Here is a 25,118-nt window from a genome sequence, read left to right as displayed (position 1 = left end):
TTAATTCCCCCACTTGGAATTCAATCTGGCTGACTATAGGGTATCTGCAGTGCTCCTATTAACCCCTTCCCGACGGAACAGGAGCACTGCAGATCCCCTATATTCAGTAGACCGGGTACTGTCAGACACAGGGATACCTAATGTGTATGTGTTTCACAGTCACTTTCTACTTTTGTATGTATTCTAGGGAAAGGAGGGATTTAGGACTTTTATGGGTTTTTTTGTTTTTTTTTTGCACTATTTTATGGGAGATTCTATATATTCATATTGTGGCTGGTCATAAACCCTCCCCCCCCCCCCCCCCCCTCCAAAAATTTTTTTTTTTTTTTTTGCTGACTCGAGTATAAGCCGAGGGGGGCTTTTTCAGCACAAAAACTGTGCTGAAAAATTCGGCTTATACTCGAGTATTGTAGACAATGAGAGGCAGATTCGGGGCTTAATCTGCTGTGAATTCGTGGGGCGGAATCTGCAACAAATTCGTACATGTGAACGTACCCTTAAAGTGGTTGTCCCATCTCAAGGATCCTATCTATACTGCTAGTTTATGTGGATTTAAGACTTTTCCTAAATACACTGCTTTATCAAAACTGCTTTGATTGGCTGCTATCTTAATTTATTGACTTCATTGTTTACACTGCGTTTCCGTAACCAGGGGTCTGGTGATGAGCTTATCTCCTCGGTGGACAGGTGACGTAGCTGCCTGCTCTCAGGAGGGAGCGGTAGCTGAGTGCTCTGTGCTTGTATTTCTGAGCTGTTTATCTCTCTGCACCACACAAGTGACAGATCTCCTGCTCTCAGATAGGGGAGGGGGGAGCTGAGTACTCCGTGCTTGTATTTCTGAGCCGTTTATCTTCTGCTCTTCCAGTTATCAGTCAGTTGAATTTGGCTGATAAGGGCTGAGACAGGGAGTCTGTAACCTCTGTATGTAAACACAGACCTAACACTGAATTTATTGTAAACTGAGTCAAATCCAGCTCTGCTACATCAGCTTCATATTGAGCATCTTTCCATGATACTGTGGTAATTTATGTACAGCCATCCCTCATTACTGACTGTAAACATGAACTGCTATGAAGAGAGATAGCAGAGCTTTGCCTGGGAGACAGCAAGTGAAACCCCGCCCACCAATATACCGAGAAAACCAGGAAGTGAACAGAGCACACAGCATGCAAGTTGGTGAACAGGCGAGTTGGAAATACCCCTTTAAAGCTACATATCCTGGGCCTGATATTATCATGGCCACTTTTATACATACTGTAGGACCTCTTACCTTCATTGGAGGATACTTGTGATACGGAGCAGAACCCGTGGCTAGTTCAATAGCTGTAATTCCAAAACTCCAGATATCAGCCTTGAAGTCATAACCTCTAACCTAATAGGATGGAAATGAAGAGACTGATCAGCGACTATCACATGACTCCGATTACCGGCAGTCTGGTATTACACTATTATTTAATACTTCTAATGCCTTATATGGTTTATATATGGTTATAATGGGGTTAGTCATCTTGTAAGCTGTGCTGTAATTGCATCTGTCCTCTTACACAACGTCTGAAGCAATCTATCATGTAATGTAAGGTAAATCTGATTAACCCTTGCTTACCAAGCTGTGATATTTCGTGCACATCTGTCAGCTTAATATTGTGCCCTATGTAAATGCAGCATATTAACGCCACAGGTCCGCACTTCAAGTAGCCAAAATGGCACAAAAAATTTAGTTATTAAAGAATGCTGATAGAATACAGTGGACTCATAGTTTAGCATGCTTCCATGTTTTTTCTTCTATCCTATTATAGGGTCATTAATGTCTGATCAGCGGGGGAACCTTTGACTGACACGCTAATAAGTCTGAATAAACCCCTACTATCCCCGAGCAATCAGAGCTGTTAGTTTTGGAGTCTGATATGCTGACACCACCCACTTGACAGTACAGAGCCTAGTTAGCATATTAGGCACCAAAACTAACAGCATTGATTGCTAGGGAATGGTGGGGGCTAGAGAAAAAAGTCCAACTGTGCTGGAATCAGTGGTGCAGTGCCTAATAAACAATACAAAGAACTGCAGCTGGCGGAGGTGGTGAAAGGTCAGCTCTTAATGATCAATACATTGTAACAATTGTGTATCTTTAGGAGGTAAATCCCCCACTACTGAACCCCATAATCAGAATTCAGGATGGTGCAGATGAAAAGGACAAGCAGACAATGATTCAGCAGCAGAGTCCTGTTATTTGGGGGCTTTCCTTCAGTCAGTGTTAGGGCAGCTCAGGGCAATACTGCACAGCCGGTGTTCTGTGCAGGCGCTGTTTTAACCCTTTATGGGAATCTAATAACAGTAAAGGTTTGACACTTAAACTCGTACCTGTTCCATTACTTCTGGAGCCATCCAGCAGGGGGTGCCAACGAATGTTTTCCTTACTTTGTTCCTTGTCATGTCACCACCTGTGGCTAAAAATGAACTAACACCAAAATCTGAAAATCAGAAACACACAAAATTAAGTATGAAAATGCAAGAAAGCCAACCTTAAATGTTATACATATAAACTCAACGTATGCTATAACCCTATGTACAGATGTGCAGAGGCAGGAGGGAGGCACATAAGTGGAGAAAGGAGCATTTCTCTTGGATCAAATCCAGATGTCTATACACAGCTTATAGCTCTTTCCTACTGAAGTCTATGGAGAGGGAAGGAGGGAGAAGGAGGATTAGCGGCAACACAATAATAAACAGTTTGAGGCGACATCTTCGACTACAATAAGGGGTTAAAATATGCCCTATGAGAGATTAAAAGAACTATATCTTGATAAGTAATTCAGTCGAAAGGTGGCCTCCAAAAAGTCCTTGGAGATATTAGGGGAAAATTGTGTTGACCATTGGCAGCTCTCACTTATATAGTGGACCAATCCCTCCAAACGGCAAAATATTTAAAGGGGTTGTCCAAGAACTTAAACTTACCTTACTGTAGTCAGCAGATTTTTCGGCCTGGTTTCCGACACGTGATTGGAACCAGCCCTGACCCCTGAGTTGTTCACCCCCCTCCCTCCTCTCCTGATCTCACAGGTAAATTACCTATGCTGTGTGGGCTGGGCTTTACTATAGCCAACCCCCATTGTACAGGTAAATTTCTGTGAAATCACAAAATAGGGGAAGGAGTGAAGCCATCTAGGGGTGGGAACCAGGTTGGAACACCTAGGTCCATGATGAAGAATCCTCACTGTTCCCTTAAGCACCAATTCATTGTCTTTATTGTACTTGAGGCTCCTTGTATCACTATTATTTACATGCAGTGAATCTGTGAACAAACTACATTTCCCATGATTCATCTGCCCTCTCTTTGTGTATTTGCTGCTCATAGGGATCAGTGAGCATGCAAACAAAACATCACATCATCCTGTGACCTCACAAGTGGGAGTGATTTATTACCTATGATCTCATTGGAAGGGAGAGTGGGAAAGGGATGGGTAGACAGAGAGTGAGAGAAGGCAGATGAATCATGGGAAATGTAGTTTGTCCATGCATGCAAATAACAGTGATACAAGGAGCAGCAAGTAAAATAAAGCCAAGAAAAGGGCACCCAAGTAAACAGGATTTTGCAGTGCGGTGGGTGTATTTGCAGATATTTTTCACCCCTTTAAAGTAAATGGATCTATTGCGGTATACATTTGCATATAATTTTCAGGTGTTCAAACATACACCGAGGCTGGAAAGTGCGGAGGAGGAATAGTATGCGGTGTGAATACATTTTACTTCTATTGACACTGAGTACAGCGTTACATTGGTACCTAAGAATTGAATACATATTAGCTTAGTGAAATGTGAGACGTTCCTCCTTGTGACTCTCGCGTCACTTACATCGAGTTATTCCACATTATAACAAGAAATAACATTTCCAAGCACAGAATTATTTTTCTATTCTCCGTCCTAGACTAAAAAAAAAAAAACCCCGCCAAACCCCTGAAGCCAACGTGTACAGAAAGAACCTAAATGAAGCTGGGAGAGATCTGCCATCCTTTGATTATATAGATTTATAATATACTAAAGTCCATTTTTGGCCATTTTGCTCATTATGTCATTTCTCTTTCATGCTTTATCCTCCAGGTTAACTTTCTCCGAAGAATTAAATTACTTGGAATCTTCAAATCGCTTTTCCTAGATGAGACCTGAAGAATTCAATTTTTGCAACCTTCCTTATATACATTGTAGTACTTTCTGGCATTCAATTACTCCTATTTTCTGTCAGCCCTCGTAAATCACATCTATTATGGAGGATATTACTCGTGTTCTCGCTGCCGTATCGGTTTTTTAAAAAATAACATATCTGGGACAACTGGAAAGCGAGATGGTTTCTGACTATATTCTTCATTGAAAGTTATAATACTTTAACAAAAATTATTAGTATATCCACTATAATTTCATATTAATAATAATAATAATAATATAAATATGTATTATTATTATTGTATTATTATTATTATTATTATTATTATTATTTAGTAATATTATGTTCATGTCACCTCCACCTCAAAAACATCTCCAGAATACGCCCTTTCCTTACCAGAGATACACTAAAGACACTTACTGTCTCTCTGATTCATTCTCGCCTTGACTACTGTAACTCCTTACTAATCGGTCTTCCCCTCACTAAACTCTCCCCTCTACAATCTATTCTGAATGCAGCGGCCAGGCTCATCTATCAGGCTAGACGCTACAGCGATGCCTCCGGTCTGTGCCGGTCACTACATTGGCTGCCTATTCAATATAGAATAAAATATAAAGTTATTACTCTCATCCACAAGGCTCTCCATAATGCCGCACCTCCCTACATTTCTTCCCTCATCTCTGTCTACCGCCCAACCCGTGTTCTCCGCTCACTCAATGATCTAACACTTACATCCTCTATTATCAGAACCTCCCACGCTCGTATACAAGACTTCTCCCGAGCTGCACCACTTCTCTGGAATGCTCTACCCCGGACAATAAGATTAACTCCCAACTTCTACAGTTTCAAACGCAAACTAAAGACGCATCTTTTCAGACTAGCCTATCACAATTCCTAATGCACAAAATTGTCTGAACACTGTATAAGCAATGCCGCCCCTGCTACCTCTTGTGTCACCCCTCTACCTCATAGATTGTAAGCTCTTTTGAGCAGGGCCCTCAGTCCCATTGTGTGAAATGACGTTCTTTGTTATGTATGTCTGTCTGTATCTGAACCCTATAAATTGTACAGTGCTGCGGAATATGTTGGCGCTATATAAATAAAATGTATTATTATTATTATTATTAATATTATTAATAATAGTAATAAAGTAATATTTTTTTTATTTTTTTTTAATTATTATTTTGAAACATCTTGGTCTTCCTATACAGGCTTCAACTGTCTCCTGTTGTGAGGCTCAGAGATCGCAGCACTAGCTTCCCATACCACCCGAGTACCTTAAAGGGGTATTCCCATCTTAAACTTTTTGGCACATCCATAGAATATACCATAAAAATCTAAGATCTGCACCTATGGCAAGGAGATACAGAAACAGCCAAGTAAGCTGTGCTAAACTGTTTCAGTGACTCCCATAGAAGTGAATGGGAATCAGTGAAACATAGTAGCACAGTGAGCTATACACTGTTTCCAGAACTCCCCGGTAGGGTTGAGCGATCGTGTTCGGAAAAGATCGGATTCCGATCGGCGATCAAGAAAATTTCATGATCGCCATCGGAATTCCGAACACGATCTTTTTATGTAGGATCGAGATCGGTGATCTTTTCCTACAATGCACTGCTTAGCCTTCACACTGAGTATACGCTGTATACTCAGTGTGAAGGCTCTGCTGCAGTTCCATAGGAATGAATGGAAGCAGCCGGCACACAGCCTTAACCCCCTGCGCGCCGGCTGCCTCCATTCATTGGAATGGGAGGCTAAACTAAACATCTCTAGCAGATACTTACCTCTAGAGATGGCTGCTCCAGTGCCCTCCTTCTTCTTGCCTCGCTGCCCCGCCTCCCAAGTTAGTGTTTAAAGCGCTAGGTAGGCGGGGTTTGTGGCTTAGAGTGTGGCGCGGGTACAGGGCGGGGAGACGTGACATCTCCCAGTACCTGCCCACACTCTCCTAACCCGCCCACACTCTCCTAACCTGGCAGGGAGGGGGCAGGGAGCAGCATGGAGCGGCAGCGAAGCAAAGAAGAAGGAAGGCACCGGACCAGCCATCTCTGGAGGTAAGTGAACACCAGGGGGGACTAAGTAGCCAGAGGATTAAAAAAAAATCCTCTGGCTACTTTAGTGATTCACTACACAGCATGGATTCTAACAATTGTTAGATTCCATGCTGTATAGTGAATAGGATTGCTTTTAAAATACGATCTCCGATTAATTAAAAAATCCCATTGACTTGCATTGGGATCGGAATTGGGATCGAGATCGGGTTCGAATGAAAAATGATCGTAAATCGGATTTTAAAATCGATCCTGAAAAGTTAAGATCGGCTCAACCCTACTCCCCGGTTACAGAAACAACATCTTGCTGTGCTACATTGTTTCTGTAGCTCTCATACACTTCTATGAGTGTTATAGGAACACTGTAGCATGGTCAGACTAGTGGTTGGCACCATCCTACAATATATTCCCATCTCAGCCATCACTAACTGGGATGGTAAATCATCTCTAAACAACTCCAGACCATCAGTGTTCTGTACTTTAAACCCTTTTTGACTCTAGGCCACCAGGAATATTGCAGGGAAATTTCCATTAACATTTTTTACTACTCTATACCACCAGGAATAAAATCTATCACCACCAAAAATAATAGTAAGTTCTAATCCAGGACAGCGAGGATCATGTGCACCAACTCCTTAGTCCCGACAGAGCTCCAGGGATAGAATGTATTAACCCAAAAGCCAACTATACCCAGGGCTGTGGGATCAGAGTTGGAGTGAAGCTGGAAAAAAGTTACTCTGATTCCAACTTAATCACTATAAATGATATTGTACGATTACTAATATTGTATAGATAATCAGATATATACAGTAAGTTGTTACAGATATACATTCTTAGAAATTCCATCACTAGAGGTGTCAGAGGTTTGGCCACCAGGAAGGCTATCATTAACCATTAAACCATTTTCTGCACCAAAAAAATGGTGTATAAACTGTGTAAGTTAACCCTTAAGTTGCCTTCCCCTGCTCACAACACAGCTTTCTCCAGTGAACGTATCCGGCATACAGATGAAGACCTCATTGGTGAAATTACCTGCTATCTGTACTGACCCATCTTCTCCCAAAAGGATATTTCCGGCCTTGAGGTCCCTGAGATAAAATATTAAAATATAAAATAGATTTAGTTCTGGTCACCTGACACAACTTAAACCTAAGACCTATAACATAGTCATCGGATTCGGCATTACTGAGAAGTATTTTTATGTCTGTGATTCAGAAGGGAAATGAGATCAGGAAATATGATCGTGTTTTGATCTGCATCATAATATTTATTTGCTAAGAATCACAAGAGGTCAATCATAACTTAATAAAATAACCCCAAGATACATTCACATGTGCTGGGAATAAAAGTCTTGGTTTGGCTTCATTGTTGAATATTTTATATTACAAGGCACTGATCTATGAGCAGAGATTGTATATTCAGGCTCTATATATATATATATATATATATATATATATATATATATATATATATATATATATATAGTGTCAGAGTCTGGGGTTTCTAGGTGGGGTGGCATAGACAGAAAGTCCAGTTTCTTTTAGTCCAAAACAAAGGTAGAGTTTATTTTCACTCAAAAAGGTAGTGCAGCAACAAAAGGAAACAATACAAAAGAAAAAAAAAAAAACCTGCCCGGCTAGGCTCTAACTAACATAGAATAGGTTACCTCACCTAGAATCACAGAAATCCAAAAGCCAGTAGAATCATTCAGGTCACAGCTCCAAAAATATATCAGCTCTCCAGCCAAGCTCTGCCCCCAGTCTGCTGCTGGAGCTGGCTTCTTAAGCCTCCTTGACGAGGAGACTCTGCAGCTGAGTCGCTGCCGGAACATCCCCAAAGTGTGGACTGGAGGGAGGTGGAATGACAAGTCCCACTACCAACCTACCTCTCATTCCTAAAAATCCAGCCCAGTACTGAGCATTTACGAAAATGCTCAGCAGACAAAAGTTGTCTGCTGAGAACAAACATTCCTTCTGAAGTTTTCCCATCCCACCCATCTTAGTAGTCTGAGTGAGATGTACACCCCCTCCGTTACCTGACCAGCCATCGACTTATATATATATATCAGAATACCGGAGGAGTGGTCACAAGGAGTAGCATTGGGTGTTGCCAGTTAGGGGGTGTATCCCTCTCACGCAATCCAATCAGAGTTGACAATGTTAGACTGTGTAGAGAAACCCTGGAGGAATAAGAGGGATGCAATGCCATGACCACATAACATACCTATGAATCTGTCCATTCCTGTGTAGATAATCTAATCCTTCTAAGACTTCTTTAAGTATAGTTGCAATAATTGTTTCTTCTAGCACGCCTGTCTTATGTTCACCTCGGCTGACCACATGTTTTATAATATCCAACATGGAACCTGCAACAAAATAAAACAATTCACCTATACGCATGTATATTTCTGCTCTATAAATGTCCAGACAAGCGCTGACGGTACACTGTTGGATATGTGTTATACAGAGTGCAGGGCCTGAAGGGATAATGCATGATACACAGATTTTAAGAAAACCACATTTCAGGTGCCCATCCTACAATGAAACAGTTTGCCCAGAGCATTCCTTTCAGCCTATCCTTACCAGTATTGGCTTTCTTGTGTCCCTTACTTTATTACACATTGTATAGACTCATGTCTACATTGCCATGTGATGTATCTATTACTGGCTAGGATATCGCCTATCCACAGGCGTGATAATGTGCGGGCCATGTCCCCTTTTTATGACATGAGAGCCATAGCATAGGCTCATCATACAATAAATGACATAGAACCTGAAAGTTGTAGGAACATTCTACTGGATTCGCCCACACTTCCAAATCTTCCAAGTCTTAGGGAGGTCACCCATGTTTTTAAGGGGTCTCTTAGATGTTCCATGAGAGTTGTCAAGGATGACATCATCTCTATAGTCAAGCAAGTCCCTGCCCTAAGGGATAGAGTGCGGTTTTCTGTGTGTCAGATTTAGTCTAAGGCCCCATATGGCAACTGTAAAACACTGGGGCCCCGGCCTTAAAGAGGGAAGGCTATGGATGACAACGACAGCTTCTTTGCGCAAGGTGACTCCACCAATTTCTTATCTGTGTTGAGATAAATAGGATTGAAAGATGAATCTAATCCACTAAAGCAGCGAATACGATTAAACAGCAGTGTGAATGAGGCTCAGTCTTGGAACTGGAAATAGTATTGCAAAACACAAGGTTGATGCAAGGTTTATAATTTGTTGGGTATAAATAAAGTGTATCCCAATGCCCTAAAACAACAGACCATTGTTTAGCCTCAAAATAACTAATCCCTCAAAGTGCTTATTAAATATTTTTCTTGGCCACACAAAGTCTTCCGACCAGTTTGCTTTTGACACTTTATCAAGTTTACACATTGACGAGTAGAGTCGTAATTATTAAATCAACTAGTAAATCCAGCTTTAATGCTACTGGTAATGACTTCCAGCATGGCTTCCGGCCTGTCGGACTGCGAGCTGACTTTCTCATGATTCACCGACTGTGTTCTAAAAAGAAACTTCCGTGGCAGCCAAGCGAATACTTCAGTTTACATGTTCTCATCCTAGCCCATAAAAGTCAACAAATGCAATAATCTATATGGAATAGAGTTGTTGTCATATGCTTGCACGATGCATACTTGAGTCCTTGATGGAAATATGGGTAGAAGATGACCTTGTGGAATGCAAACCAACTCTTTGTGCGGGCACACCCACTCAATAGAAATGGCTGGCCTTCATAAACACTCCAACAAGGCTGTATTTCTAAGTCTGTACTGACAAGGAGTGCACTAGAGGAGAAGATGGGATGGTCAAGTGTTGCTTTCATAGTTCCTGTCCTGTAAAAGTATGTAGCAATAATTTGATAGAAATGGCCTGCTTCTAGAAACACTCCAAGGCTTACAAATTAAGATTTTGGCTTGTACTTCTAGGTCTGTACTGACAAGGAGTGCACTAGAGAAGAAGTTGGGAAAGTCAAGTGCTGCTCAGTTTCCTCCTCTGTACATGTATGAGCATGGTTATATCTATTTGATAGAAGTGGCCTGCCTCTAGAAGCACTCAAAAAAATCCTTACAAAACAAACTTATTAGCATGTATTTCCCATAACTGTACTGACATAGAGTGCACTAGAGAAGAAGCTAGAAAGGATGAAAGGAAACAGGACTCTGTGCTAGGCAAAAAAAAAAAAAAAACTGCCGCAAAAACTGCTTAAAAAAAGTGTCAAAATCAGCTTCAAAAAACCTGAAGCATTTTTTTTTTCTCCTTGATAAAAAAAAACTTGGTGTGAACATACTCTTAACTCATCCTTACTCCGTTATCATACCAACGGTTGAAGTTACAACAGAGACCAGCACAAGGCCTAAGAAGAGTCAGAATGGAAGGAGTAGGAGATTGGTAAGGTGTCTATTACTTCCTTTGTTACTCCGTACTGTTTCGTTCCAAGTATTGTAGTTTTTATAACATTTTTGGGTGCCATGAGAGTCAATGGGAATGGACACAGACGGAGGAGGATCTGTCTGTATCCATTACTCTACAAGTATGATGGATAACAGAAGAGACAAATGTATCTGTAATACATTCTAATCACAGCCAATAGATTCAATGTTACAATAAGTCACAATGAATTAGTTATTAATATTACCTCCACTTAGTAATTTCATAACCAGCCACAGCTCCTCCTTCACCACGAACGAGGTATAATAGGTGACAATATTGGGGTGACTGCACTGACTCATGGCTTGTATTTCTTTCTGGAAAAAGACAAATTACTGAGGTTAGTCATTGCCAGAGACGAAGAAGACTAAAATATACAATACATCAGGTTTATATCACCCTCACTGCAAATCCCAAAAACGAGCGCAGGGACAGCACAGAAGACAAATACATCCCATACTCTTGACTATACTTGACTATCTCTGCCAGACCCATGGGGTTGACCAGAGCAGCAATGCACATGTACGACCACGACCAACAGATGACACTGGACCCCCATTCTTGTGACATGGAGGTCCTAATGGTCAGATGCCTATGATATAAATCATTGCAATCCCTATACATTCCTCCCTAACACAGACTGACTCTCCGGATTGATCTGGGCCATTGTTTCTCCTCCTCATTATTGCCCAGTATACGATTAACAATCCTCATTTGTCCGTCCCTCCTACAGGCTATTTCAGATTTTCAGGGTAATCCTTTCACACATGAATCCTGGCTTTTGGATGCCATTCAAGGTTTTATTATGGTCCTTCAAATAAGACTCCACATCAAGGTCCACTCCGTGTCTGCAGCCAGTATTTGCTTTGGCAGCCCCGTAATTGCTGTGACAGAACAAGGGAACGTCTCTTGGCAGGAAGTCAAGTTCCGATTTCCCATCACATTAAGCTGCAAAGGTTGGAAATTCTCACTGCTAATTTATTGGCGATCCAAGTATAGATGTAGTCACGTTCTGGCTTCATAATTACAATAGCCATGGATGTCACTAGAAACTAGAACCATAGAGATAGACGAGGGGTGCAGATCTAACAAACTTTAACCTGATGTCTAATTGAAAAAAAAAAAACACACAGCAAAATTTAACTTGACATGTATATTATGTGGGCTATTTATATGGACTTTTTATATAACTCCTTAGCTCCTCCTAGTGGTGGCAGCAGAATTTTGAAATGTTACTTTATAGCTAGGTAGGTGAGAGTTCAGGAAGACAACGCTACAAATATGAATCAATACAAGAAAAAGTTAAGTATAATTAAGAAATTGGACATATGGAGATTAAAAAATATATGCACATATACATATATATATATATATATATATATACACACACACATAAATAAATATACTGTATATATATATATATATATATATATATATATATATATATATAGGTTTTTATATATTTTTATTTTTTTATTTTTTTTTTTAATGCTGGCGTTCCAGATGTAGCAATACTATGATACAATAGTATAGCGGTAATGTGTAACTTGTAGAAACCAAATTTTACTACTGTGCTGCACAACAACCCTGGAGTACACATTTAGTACAACATCTATTTCAGAAACTCATTGGTAGAATTGTATTACTTTCGTCTTCTTCTGCCTCTCTTTAGTTGTGCGCTCCTCATCTCTGAGGTTATTTCTAAGAGTCTAATTTACTAAAAAGTTGAACGATATGTAATAAATCTTGTGCAAATTCACCTCCAGGGAATACTGCTGCTGTTAGATAGTTTCAGTGTTACGTGCCTATTAGGGTTGAGCCGATCTTGACTTTTCAGGATCGATTTTAAAATCCGATTTCCGATCATTTTTCATTCAAACCCGATCTCGATCCCAATTCCGATCCCAATGTAAGTCAATGGGATTTTTTTTATTAATTGGAGATCGGATTTTAAAAGCAATCCTACCCCCTGGTGTCCGCTTACCTCCAGAGATGGCTGGTCCTGTGCCCCGTGCCTTCATTTTTCGCCTCGCTGCCGCTCCACGCTGCTCTTCTCTCTTCGCTTTCCCCTCCCTGCCAGGTTAGGAGAGTGTGGGCGGGTTAGGAGAGTCTGGGCGGGTACTAGGAGGGGAGACGTCACGTCTCCCCGCCCTGTACCCGCCCACACTAAGCCACAAGCCCTGCCTACCTAGCGCTTTAAACACTAACCTGGGAGGCGGGGCAGCGAGGCAAGAAGAAGGAGGGCACTGTAGCAGCCAACTCTAGAGGTAAGTAGCTGCTAGAGATTTAGTTTAGCCTGCCATTCAAATGAATGGAGGCAGCCGGCGCGCAGGGGGTTAAGGCTGTGTGTCGGCTGCTTCCATTCATTCCTATGGAACTGCAGCGGAGCCTTCACACTGAATATACATCGTATACTCAGTGTGAAGGCTAAGCAATGCATTGTGGGAAAAATCACCGATCTCGATCCCACATAAAAAGATCGTGTTCGGAATTCCGATGGCGATCGTGAAATTTTCTCGATCGCCAATCGGAATCCGATCTCTTCCGAACACGATTGCTCAACCCTAGTGCCTATGTATTAAGTGCAGTTGCCACTTATTTTATATGCATTAAATGTGTAATAAAATATTTCTATAGATTAACCACGTCCACTTCCTTTGCTACATTTGATACATTTGTAGCAGGCAAAATATATCTCATGTAATTCCCTCCGAGTAACAAACCTGCCCTGTACAAAGTCATGTACATCAATATTATGAAATGTAACAAAACAGGAACATTGTATTATGTAAACCAGCAGTAATATGTGTTTACACCAGCAAACATTCACACAGCCCCTGTCATCTCATGTCTGGCTTCATTCTCTGCAGTTTACAAATTCTCTGTCTGTTGTAAGTAGAGAGAGGCCTCAGTGACCGAACATGTGCAGGAGACATGTGCCAGCAAGAGGGCTCTCCTTGTACACCTCTGGAGAACATCTAATTCTCATATCTATCTATCTATCTATCTATCTATCTATCTATCTATCTATCTATCTATCTCTACTGTATCTATCTATCTATCTATCTATCTATCTATCTATCTCTACTGTATCTATCTATCTATCTATCTATCTATCTATCTATCTATCTATCTCCTATCTATCATCTATCTATCTACCTCCTATCTATCTATCTATCTATCTATCTATCTATCTATCTATATATCTATCATCTATCTATCTACCTCCTATCTATCTATCTATCTATCTATCTATCTATCTGTATCTCTATCTATCTTCTATCTATCTATCTATCTATCCATCTATCTATCTATCTATCTATCATCTATCTACCTCCTATCTATCTATCTATCTATCTATCTATCTGTCTATCTATCTACCTCCTATCTATCTATCTATCTATCTATCTATCTATCTATCTATCTATCTATATATCTATCATCTATCTATCTACCTCCTATCTATCTATCTATCTATCTATCTATCTATCTATCTATCTATCTGTATCTCTATCTATCTATCTATCTATCTATCTATCTATCTATCTATCTATCATTCTATCTATCTATCTATTTCCACTATCTCTTCTAGCGATCTGCCTTTCTTAGGCACATAGTACTATAGCCCTTTCCTTTCTTCCCACAACAGTTTACCTTTTTCAATGCTATTATGTTACACAGCTCTAAAGTAATCTCTTTGTTTAAGGATAAGGCCCCACGGGTCAACCCGCATCAAAAAAGCGCAGAAGGAAAAAACACGAGGGCAACGCATCGTGGTTCTTTCCGCAACACTTCAGACAGAAAATTTGCAGAGTTTCCTCTGCGGACTTACTGTTACAATTATACCTATGGGGAAACTGACGGCATTTCTGTAGGTAATAACTGACATGCTGTGATTTCCAATACCGGACCAGTTTTGGAAATCATGGTGCATGGGATTTGCTAGAATCCCATCCACTTTGCACTTACTGTAAAACGCTGCGATTTTTCCACCAAGGACAAATTGTGGCGTTTCCGTCCCATTGGGCCCCAGCCTAAAGCAGTTTTTGTACAAACCAGGGGTCACCACCAGTCTGTATGACCTAATTCCTGAAGCCTACAAGCTTCATGTGAATACTGCTCTCCATACCACCAACCCCTGCCTACTGGCTAATGCTTAGCAGTGCTCAAGACAGGCGGGATAGGGGAATGTATTTTTGGTGGTAGAGCGTGCAACATATCGCATGCATGCGGAGGTCCTGCAGAAATCTGCTATAACTGGAAGGGTCAGAGAATTATTTGACTCACCTTCAATCATGGCTCAAAGCCTAAACCCATCAACCCTGCATTACAATACCAATACAGCTACATTGGTTATGCAGTAGCAACTGAAGGAGAACTGGAAGGTTAGGAGTTACTACTGTGTAAACCTTATATAAATCCAACAATGAATACTGTGTTATGGTTCACTGGACGCCATGTTATAAAGCGATTGACCCCTACGGATCTGCTATCCCTGAATACCTCTATACCATATGGTGGCATATAGAGTACCCCAGCCCTGCAGTGTAGAACCCCATGGGCTCCTATCACCATGTATGAGCCCTAACCTGTAAAGTGGATGGAGACACTCTCAGAACTACCAGATTAACACCATATACCGCCATCCGCCTGGAATTTTCCAGCAGCTAATCTCTCGTTTGACTTACTTTTATGTGATGTTAATGAATTCTCCCTTTAGCTATTTTATTTAGAGGAAATGATTTCCATAAGCATGAATGAGAATGGCTGACCTGTAATCGCCCATGCAGGACGAGACATGTCTATCCGAAAGGACTTGGCAGTCATAAATCATTAATCTGCTCCAGTATAGCTTCCTTTGCGTTGTGCTGCCACCTGCGGCGTGCCCCTCGCTGTGTAATTGAATCAGGACCGGGGGACATGCCTTTTCAACCTATAAAGTGCATTATTACTTATTTAACAAGTTTTAACCGAGGGGAGCCGAGTTCTCTAAATAGTACTGTCAATGGATCCAAACTTGTCAGCACTGGGGATAGCAGGTAAATGTATGGACGGTGGCGTACAAAAGTTTTAGGCAGGTAGGATAATGTTAGTGTTCATAGAAGAAAAGAGAAATGTAAAATCCATCAATATTTTGGTGTGACCTGGGAGTGATAATATGTCCCCCACTGATCTCAACATCATCCAGTCTGTCTGAGATGACATGGAGCGACAGACGGATTGGAGCAAGTCTACATCCACAGAAGATCTGTGCTTAGTGCTTCAGGATGGTGGCGGAAACAACCTCCCTGCCGAGTTCTACCAAAGGGCAAAGGTCACACAAATATTGATGGGATTTACATTTCTCTTTTCTTCATTCCCTAGAATATTCTATAAACACTTCTATTCCAGAAAGCATTCTCGCTTTGCAGCATTTTATCCATACCTGCCTAAATTTTTTACACAGCACTGTTGATCCAGAAGTACAAAATCTGCCATAGGGTCGCGAAATTTTTCATTCTTATATAATCTCTAATTTGGTTACTTAATTTCTCCTAAAAGCAGTTCAGTCCAATATCATAACATGCAGTTCACAACACAGCCACTAGCTGGCCTTATACAGACACATATAGGATAGATAGCATAACGCTTCATACTTGATAGCATATTGGGGTAGTAGCGTAGAAGGGTGATAAGTTGTCACATATATTCTTAATGACAGGGATGATATAACTAATACTTACGAGTAGTTCGTCCATGCTTGTCTGGCACTTCTCTAGGTTTATCCTCTTTATGGCGACCCGCTCTTGTCTGGGTTTGCATAGTGCTGCCTGAACCACCGCTGTGGCCCCACTACCTACAACAGAATAAGTTACAGATTTACATGAAATTCATAAATAATACAAAGAGCAATGCAAGCTGGGAATATACAGTAATAGATCCACATATTCAGGGTCTTAAAGGGGTTATCCACAAAGAAAAAGGAACAAGTGCGTTAAAATAACAAAAAAGCAATATTTAACTCTTCTATTCCTTGCTGATCCACCACTGCAGTCCTCTAGGTCAGTGGTCCCCAACCTCTTTCTTTTGCACCAGGTGAAGGCATTGTTCCGTGGCCCGGCGGGGTAGGACAGGTGCGGGACTTTGACATATGGAGGCGAGGTTAGAGGTGGGTGGGAAGGCTTTCTGCCGAGATGTTCTGTGGGGCAGGCAGGTTGACAAGACATGGTGAATCACTAGACATGGAGGCTGGATACTTTGAGCTAGGCCACATTGCTATAGTAAAGTGTAAGCTATTGGGTAGTGCGGCGTCCTTAGCAGCTACAGGACCCCACACTACCCAATAGTTCACACGTTACCATAGCAATGTGGCCTAGCGCAAAGTGTCCAGCTAAGACTGAGACTAATCCGCCGAACCAAGGACCGGCAAAAAAAACCTCGGACCGGTAGTTGGTACCCCTGCTCTATTTGGTGCAACAGTCACATGAAATACTAATTAGAGATGAGTGAACAGTAAAATGTTCGAGATTCGATATTCGTTTCGAGTAGCCCCTCAATATTCGACTACTCGAATCGAATATCGAATCCTATTATAGTCTATGGGGGGAAAATGCTCGTTTCAGGGGTAGGCAACGTTCGATCAAATTATACTTACCAAGTCCACGAGTGAGGGTCGGGCTGGATCCTCCGAGAAGTCTTCTCCGTGCAGCGTCCCCGCGGCATCTTCCGGCTCTGAATTCACTCTGCCAGGCATCGGGCCTGGGCAGAGCCGACTGTGCATGTCCGCACTACAAGCGGGCATGCGCAGTCGTCTGTGAACAGGCCCGATGCCTGGCAGAGTGAATTCAGAGCCGTAAGACGCCGCGGGGAAGCTGCGCGGAGAAGACTTCTAAAGGTAGGACAAGAACCAGCGTTGATTGGCCGACTGTATAGCACCCTGGCATGTGGCCTAAGAGGTAGGCCAATGTAAAAGTTACTGTTAGCAATGCAGGACAAAAAATGCACTGCCGTATTGTGTACACAGCTTACACAGAAACTTAGTATTTTTGATCCTGGTGTCATATATTACTCCCATCTGTCTGTCATGTTGACTACTGTATGTATTGTAGCCAGTAGTAGGAGGCAGAGTGAGTAGATAACAGATACGTAAGATAGTGATATTAAGATTGTATGGTTGGATCTTTGCTGCCCTACATCTTCTGACACTCCTTAGCTAAACACAAACAGCTTTTCCACTATATTAATGTAGTATCCGGGCCAAGAAGAAAAGTAAATACTGCTCTAGCCAAAAGTAGGATATAGAACGTCAGCATAATAAGAAGGAATTACCTCAAGGGGGAAGGAAAGAGGATCATTACATTCACATAACCTGTCCACCTCTCCAAGCTAAAGAGCTTCCTCCATATACAGTATACAGCACCAGACGGCGGTCCTTAGAGAGAAGCTAAAAAGCGTATTCTGTGAGGGGCAAGAGAGTAATGGCATTGAAGATGGTGTCCAAGGTGTCCAGAAAGTCCTGAAAAAGTCTTATAGACAGTCCAGTCACATTAATGTGACCACCGCCTACTTTTTACGCCAACATTAAATAAGCAATCGCAGAAGGCACGTGTCATCAGTCATCTGGGTGCACTCATCATTGTGGAAGGCATGATGGATCAACACAAGTATGCATCTATCCTTGCGCACCATGTTCACCCCTACATGAGAAATGCTTTTCCTCAGGATGATGGCATCTACCAGCAGGACAATGCGACGTGTCATAAAGCTCGCAATGTACGTGCGTGGTTGGAGGAGCACCAGGATGAGTTTACCGTACTCCCTTGGTCAGCAAATTCCCTGCACTTGAACCCAATCGAGAATCTGTGGGACCCCCTCGATTGGGTTGTTCACGCCATGGATGCTCAACCATGTAATCTAGTGCAGCTGGCCACGGCACTGGAGTCGGCATGGCTCAACATCCCAGTGACATCATCACAACATCTCCTCTCTTCCTGCACGTCTCGCAGCGGTCCGCTCTGCCAAAAGTGGTTATTCTGGATTTTGACAGGTGGTCACATTAATGTGACATGGGGAAAATGCTGCGAAGCAAGAATGTTTTCAAACATCTAAGAGTTAATGTTTTATTTTTGTCACTTAAAAAAATTAAGCAAATAAATAAAAGAGAAATGTAAATCTCATCAATATTTGGTGTGACCTTTGCCTTCAATTCTTCTGGGTACTCTTGCAGACAGTATTTGAAGGAACATGGCAGAGGAGTTGTCCCTGCCATCTTGGATCTTCTATGGATTTAGGCTTACTCCAATCCTTCTCTCTCTTCAGGTCATCCCAGACAGACTGGATGATGTTGAGGACGTATCATCACTTCCAGGACTCCTCCTATATAAGGCGCTCACGCCAAATTTATATTGCTCTTTTGTTCATTCGCTTCATTTTGTTGATTGACAAAAATTAAAGGGATTCTACCATTAAAAACCTTTTTTTTTTTTTCGTTAAAACGTAGGAATAGCCTTAAGAAAGGCTATTCTTCTCCTACCTTTAGATATCTTCTCTGCCCCACCGTTCAATTAAAATCCCGTTTTTCCCCGGAATGCAAGTGAGTTCTCTCGCAGCACTGGGGGCGGGCCCCAGCACTGAAACAGCACTGGGGGCATCCCCAATGCTGGGAGAGAACTCTCCATCGACGCTTCCATCTTCTTCTGGGATGGGGTCTTCACGCGTCTTCTTCTGGGGGTTGGCTTCAAACTTCATACTGTATCTGATCGGTGAAGGTCTGATCACCTTGATCTCTACCGATCTTCCCTATCGAATTGGAGCAGAAGTTGTGCAGAGCACTCAACTCTAGTGGACACCAGTCTTAGCAAATCTGCCTCAATGTATACAGTATATGTCGAGTTCATATAGCTACTGGCCAGTCTTCTCTTAGTTTAATAGCATATTCCTATCCTATGGCATATACGTATTTGGAATAACCACTGAATTCTTCACACGTCTCCATTGTAGTTTAGGAAAGTGAATGGGGGTCACACAACCCATATTCTGCCATTAGGTGAGGGTCCAGAGACTAATGCTATCCAGAGGGACATGTATGCAGAAGACAGGCGGTATGATATAGGTCGGATGACACAACCACCACTGAATCATTCCTTTTCTCCTCCGAGTCGCTTTGCCCTTTGTTTGCATTACATGCTCCCGATCTATTAGGACATCAGATCACTATGGAGACCATGGATAATTAATCGTTATGTGAGACATTCCACTGTCTAATTACTTGTCTATTTATAATTACAATGAGAACGCAATTTGTAGCAGACACAAGTTACATAGGCGGGTTATACTGGCAACACTATAGGGCAGGTTTATTTACACTAATAGAAAGGGAAAGTGGAGAACTTACCAATAGCAACAAGGAGTAACATTCTTACGGTGACAGTCTCTTATCGTGATTGGTTCCCTGAATACAGGAACTTTCTATGGTCTGGAGGGCTGCTTATCTATAGGGCAAATGGTGTACTTGCACAGGATCCTATGCTAAGCGTGTAAGTCCTGTGCACACCCTCGGCACATACAACGTGAGTGATGGCTTACTCTTATGTTTATATTTGAGGAGAGCTCAGCAGTTGGCGGTAAAACAGGATTTAGAGGCTTTTCTATGAATCCTGGCAGGATTTAACCAGTTTTTTACATGGAAACACTGGATAAAAAACAGAAAACTAAAGATAATTTATAATCGCGAACATATATATGTATTGCAGAGTGCATGCTGCATGCTAACTCTATTATATGTCCCTCACAGCTACGGTATATGGTCTGGTACGCATAGCTGCGATTCCTCAGCATACCAGTGCAGGGCTTGCTTCTATAACTAACCTCAGATTACTGGGATTTTCGTTTTACTATAAAAGTGCAAGTTGTTTGCAGCTTTTGTTACTTCTTACACGCTTGATCACCCACAGGGCTCTCAGTAATTTCTTGCTAAAAATATAATTTTAACGCTAAACAAAGCCAAAGCAACTCTACGCATTATAATACTTCAAAGGTCAAATATTACTGAGCTGATTGACACAAGAATTTGCTCTTTGCTAAATATCTGAACAATTTTTTCTATTCTTTTTGAAAATGTTTAACCTTTAATGAATTAACCCCACCTTATTAAGTGGTGGCAACTCCAAGGACCGTCATCAACCTCTGGGACCTCCAACAAACTCTGGGAACTCTGCCAACCTCTGGGACCTCCATTAACCTCCGGGACCTCTGCCAGTTTCTGGGATCTCCAGCTACCTCTGGGACCTTCAGTAACCTCTGGGACCTCCACCAATTCCTGGGACCTCCATCAACCTCTGGGAGCTCAACCAACCCTGGGACCTCCATCAGCCTCTTGGACCTCTGCCAACTTCTGGGATGTCCACCTATCTCTTGGACCTCCACCAACCTTTGGGACCTTCAACAACCTCTGTGACCTCCATTAACCTCTGGGACCTCAAGCAATTCCTGGGACCTCCATCAACCCCTGAGACCTCTACCAACTTCTGGGATCTCCACCTACCTCTGGGACCTCCACCAATTCCTGAGACCTCCGCCAACCTCTGGGATCTTCAGCAACCTCTGGGACCTCCACCAATTCCTGAGACCTCCGCCAACCTCTGGGACCTTCAACAACCTCTGGGACCTCCATTAACCTCTGGGACCTCCATCAACCCCTGGGACCTCTACCAACTTCTGGGATCTCCACCTACCTCTGGGACCTCCACCAATTCCTGAGACCTCCGCCAACCTCTGGGATCTTCAGCAACCTCTGGGACCTCCACCAATTCCTGAGACCTCCGCCAACCTCTGGGACCTTCAGTAACCTCTGGGACCTCCATTAACCTCTGGGACCTCCATCAACCCCTGGGACCTCTACCAACTTCTGGGATCTCCACCTACCTCTGGGACCTCCACCAATTCCTGAGACCTCCGCCAACCTCTGGGACCTCTACCAATCCCTGGGACTTCCACCAACCCCTGGGAACTCTACCAACCCCTGGGACCTCCAGCAACCCCGGGGATCTCCATCAACCTCTGGGACCTCTAAAAAAACCCTGGGACCTCCACCAACCCCTAGGACCTACACCAACCCCTGGGACCTCTACCAACTTCTGGGATGATGACAGATTACAGTGTTTCAAAGCTCTCGGCTTCTTCAGGTATATCTAAAAACAATTTCTGAAGGATGCATATTTATGTACAGAGGGACACTCAGGAATAGAATTCTAGGAGGGAGGGTGGGAGAAGATTATTGGTTATTCTTACATACAAATAAACAATTCATCAGTTTGCAATGTTCTTATCAGTTCACAGAGTGAAGCCAAGAGCTTCGAAACATTGTAATCTGTCATCATTATTAGTTAGCCATTAAAAAAAGTATCAACTACTGAAGACTCTCAAGTCTTTTGTTTTTATATTTCCTACCCACTGGCTAACACGGTACAAAAACAAACGTTTTCCTTATACCAACTTCTGGGATCTCCACCTACCTCTGGGATCCCAACCAACCTTTGGGACCTACACCAACCCCTGGGACCTTCACTGACCTCTGCGATGTCCGGGAACCACATCTATCTCAAAAATAGGGCCCTCAGTGAACGTGCATGCATGGGTGTCTCCACTTACTGGTACAGGATGCCTGCTCAGCTATTTTCTTAAAGAAAACCTTTCACTACTTCCACTAACTCCTACTCTTTGCATCCTTCAATAAATGCTGATTCACTGAGTTGGAAATTTTTCTGTAGACCCCACAATTCCCAAAAATAATCGCTTCTGTCTGTCTGCTCCAGTCCATCCTGATAGCTGAGAGTTTAATCACAATATCTGTGTACTGAAACTAAGAGTATGTTCGCACAGCAGAATTTCGTACTGATTTTTAGGCAGAAATTCTGCTGTGTATTTGCCTCTCCTTGTTATTTAGGGGGGGGGGGGGGCAGAGATCGAAGCAGGATGCTGAAAAAAATACGCCCTGCTCACCCGAAACTGAAGGAGCATGCGGCAGTATGCTGATCAGCCCCATTCATCTGGTTCTGATCAGTGAGTGAAAGAAGCGGCGAAAAACCAAAGCTCTGGAGTCGGATGGTCAGAAAATAAAGAGGAATCCTCTTTATCCAACATCTGTGCGGACCCTAACAGAAATCATTGCTCAGGAATGGCGGGAGGTAGATAGATAGATAGATAGATAGATAGATAGATAGATAGATAGATAGATAGATAAGTAGATAGATAGACATGGATCCTTGAAGTGATTAACTTTATGCCCTGAGGGAGCACAAGAGGAAGGGGTCATGATTAACTGTCTGCTCCCGGAGGTCAGTAGGGGTACACCCCTGCCCTGGGCCAACATGGGTACATTCATGCCCCAAGGTGACACTCACATCTATCCAACCTTCCAATCCTATGGATATATCCTTAAGTCCCATCCTGGTAATACCCCTTTAAATTGTTAGGGATTGTATAAATGACATCCTTAAGTGGTAATGAACTTTCCCGCCCGCTGGACGCCACGGGGACAATTTCTTTGGAAGTATAAAGTGTGATATTGGCCTCATTATAGAACAGACCTGACTAGCCCTGACAACACACTGCAGATCTGTGCACTGTGATGTTGATAAATGACCGGGTAGTATATAACAGGTCTGTCATCTGCGCGTTGCATTTCGCCAGATACACGGCAGGATGCAGCTTATTATCTATAGCAGATGAACCTTGGCAACATGAAAAAAAAAAAGAAGTTTTAATTAAAAGCTGACTTGTTAAAAACTAACTCTGTGAAATTCCCCGGTGTGGAAGGGATTTCATTTCCTCAACCGCTTTCAAGTCGACGGTATAAATGAACTTTTTACACATTCAATTGAAAAACTAGAGATATAGAAAAAAAAATACCCCCAAATATAAAATGTCACCTTCCTGATATGATAGAAGGGGCGTTCTTGGTACAAATACATACAAAGACTTACATCACTGAATACATTGCAGAGTCATGAACATACATGCTTATGTCTCTGTAGCCCAGTTCACATCTGTGTTTGGGTTTCCGTTCAGGGAAACCCGAACGCAGATGTGAACCAGACCTAACTGGTGCAGGTCATTGCATGGTAAATGTTCTGCCATGTTCACGCTGTATAACATGATAATTCCTTATTGAACCTCAGAGTTGTTGTTTTTTGCTCTCCCATGGTGCAACCCATTGATATCAGGCATTACTATACCACCCAGCGCTGGAAATGGCTGACTAGTTAAGGGCTCTTCCCCCACTTTGTAAGTGGAGAGGCGGCTTGCAGGAGAAAAAGGTCTGCTCACTGCCAGAGGGTTGTATGGAGGAGGCAACATCTAGTAAGGCAAGGCGAGCTAGGAGACTCATGCAAAAAGCTTGCAGGGAGGAGGAGGGCACTTCTGCCTAGACATCAGCCGGTTCTATGAACTGTCGCACCACAGCAAGAACCTGGTAAGCTGTAGACCAGAGGTTGCTGGTGCATTCCCCGTGACATCAGAAGCATGTAGTTTATCGCCGCAGACTGGAGGCCTATACAAGTAACACAAACCCCCTTAAGTGTGTTGACCCTGTAAAGTTTCGTCGTACCACAAAATCTGGAATAAAGAAAAACATATTGTGAAGGTAGCTGTCCCCTGTGACCTCTCTTCGCCGATGGTACTTCAGGTGACCTGCACGGAGCGTTGACTAAGCTGCGGCTTCCTGAAGGACAGACAGTGAAACAGCATATCGGCCACAGCAGAAAGAGCGGCGCTGGTCGCATTGAGAGCCATATTGCCACTGATCTTATGCTGGTGGAGATCCACCAGTCCCTTACAAAGTCTGGTCATCCTGTCGACCATTCTTTGAATGGGTGGAAAATTCCTAGGTATCTAGGTGAGACCACGAAATATAGACCAGAGCCCCTGGAAAGCAGTGAAACTGGAACGGCAGAGACTGCAAGAAATTAAAGGGTTGTCCTACAAAGTGAAGTCTGCAGGACCTTTTTCCCGTTCCACTATCAACCTGATCACAGCTAGGCTGAATGTGGGCAGGACTGGTGGTGGTCGGCGCTCTCATTCACGTCAATGGGAGATAGTCAAAGTACAGCACTATCTCCGGGTCTCCCATTGAATTGAATGTGCAGACTACCACCATACCTGCACACATTTAATCTGGCTGTGGAAATGGGACAAAGGTCATGTAGACGTCACTTCATGAGACAACTCCTTTAAAAAAAAAAAGTGAAATCCACGGTCTCTCTGCTGCCATCCCGCTGTTAATTGAGTCCCTGCTGGTCTCTACTTCCCGATTCCGCTTGACACACAGGAAATGCCAATTATCCAATCATTGACTTAGGCGGGTCATCCTATTGACCACTGTGTGTCAAGGTGAGACCAAGAACTAGAGACCAAAGAGGTCCTGGTAAGTAATGGATCGGGATCGGCAGGGGATGGACACAGGAAGTATCTTTATTTTTGTTACATCATACTCCACTTATTAATACAATA

The 25,118-nt window shown here is 42.6% G+C and overlaps 1 protein-coding gene across 1 annotated transcript in view; it reads right to left on the bottom strand.

Moving 5' to 3' along the window:
• The window catches only part of STK39 (serine/threonine kinase 39), a 216,972-nt gene that overhangs the window by 160,356 nt on the left and 31,498 nt on the right, over positions 1-25,118 (bottom strand). Inside the window, exons 2-7 of the mRNA XM_075284227.1 lie at positions 16,355-16,467; positions 10,840-10,948; positions 8,428-8,569; positions 7,237-7,292; positions 2,359-2,468; positions 1,271-1,372 (exon numbers count right to left, since the gene is read on the bottom strand). Coding sequence (XP_075140328.1) covers positions 1,271-1,372; positions 2,359-2,468; positions 7,237-7,292; positions 8,428-8,569; positions 10,840-10,948; positions 16,355-16,467 — 632 coding nt within the window. The remainder of the gene's footprint in view (positions 1-1,270; positions 1,373-2,358; positions 2,469-7,236; positions 7,293-8,427; positions 8,570-10,839; positions 10,949-16,354; positions 16,468-25,118) is intronic.

This window comes from Leptodactylus fuscus, chromosome 8 (genome assembly GCF_031893055.1).
Source record: "Leptodactylus fuscus isolate aLepFus1 chromosome 8, aLepFus1.hap2, whole genome shotgun sequence".
In the NCBI taxonomy this organism is placed as follows: Eukaryota; Metazoa; Chordata; class Amphibia; order Anura; family Leptodactylidae; genus Leptodactylus; species Leptodactylus fuscus.
This window is presented reverse-complemented; position numbering and strand designations above follow the sequence as displayed.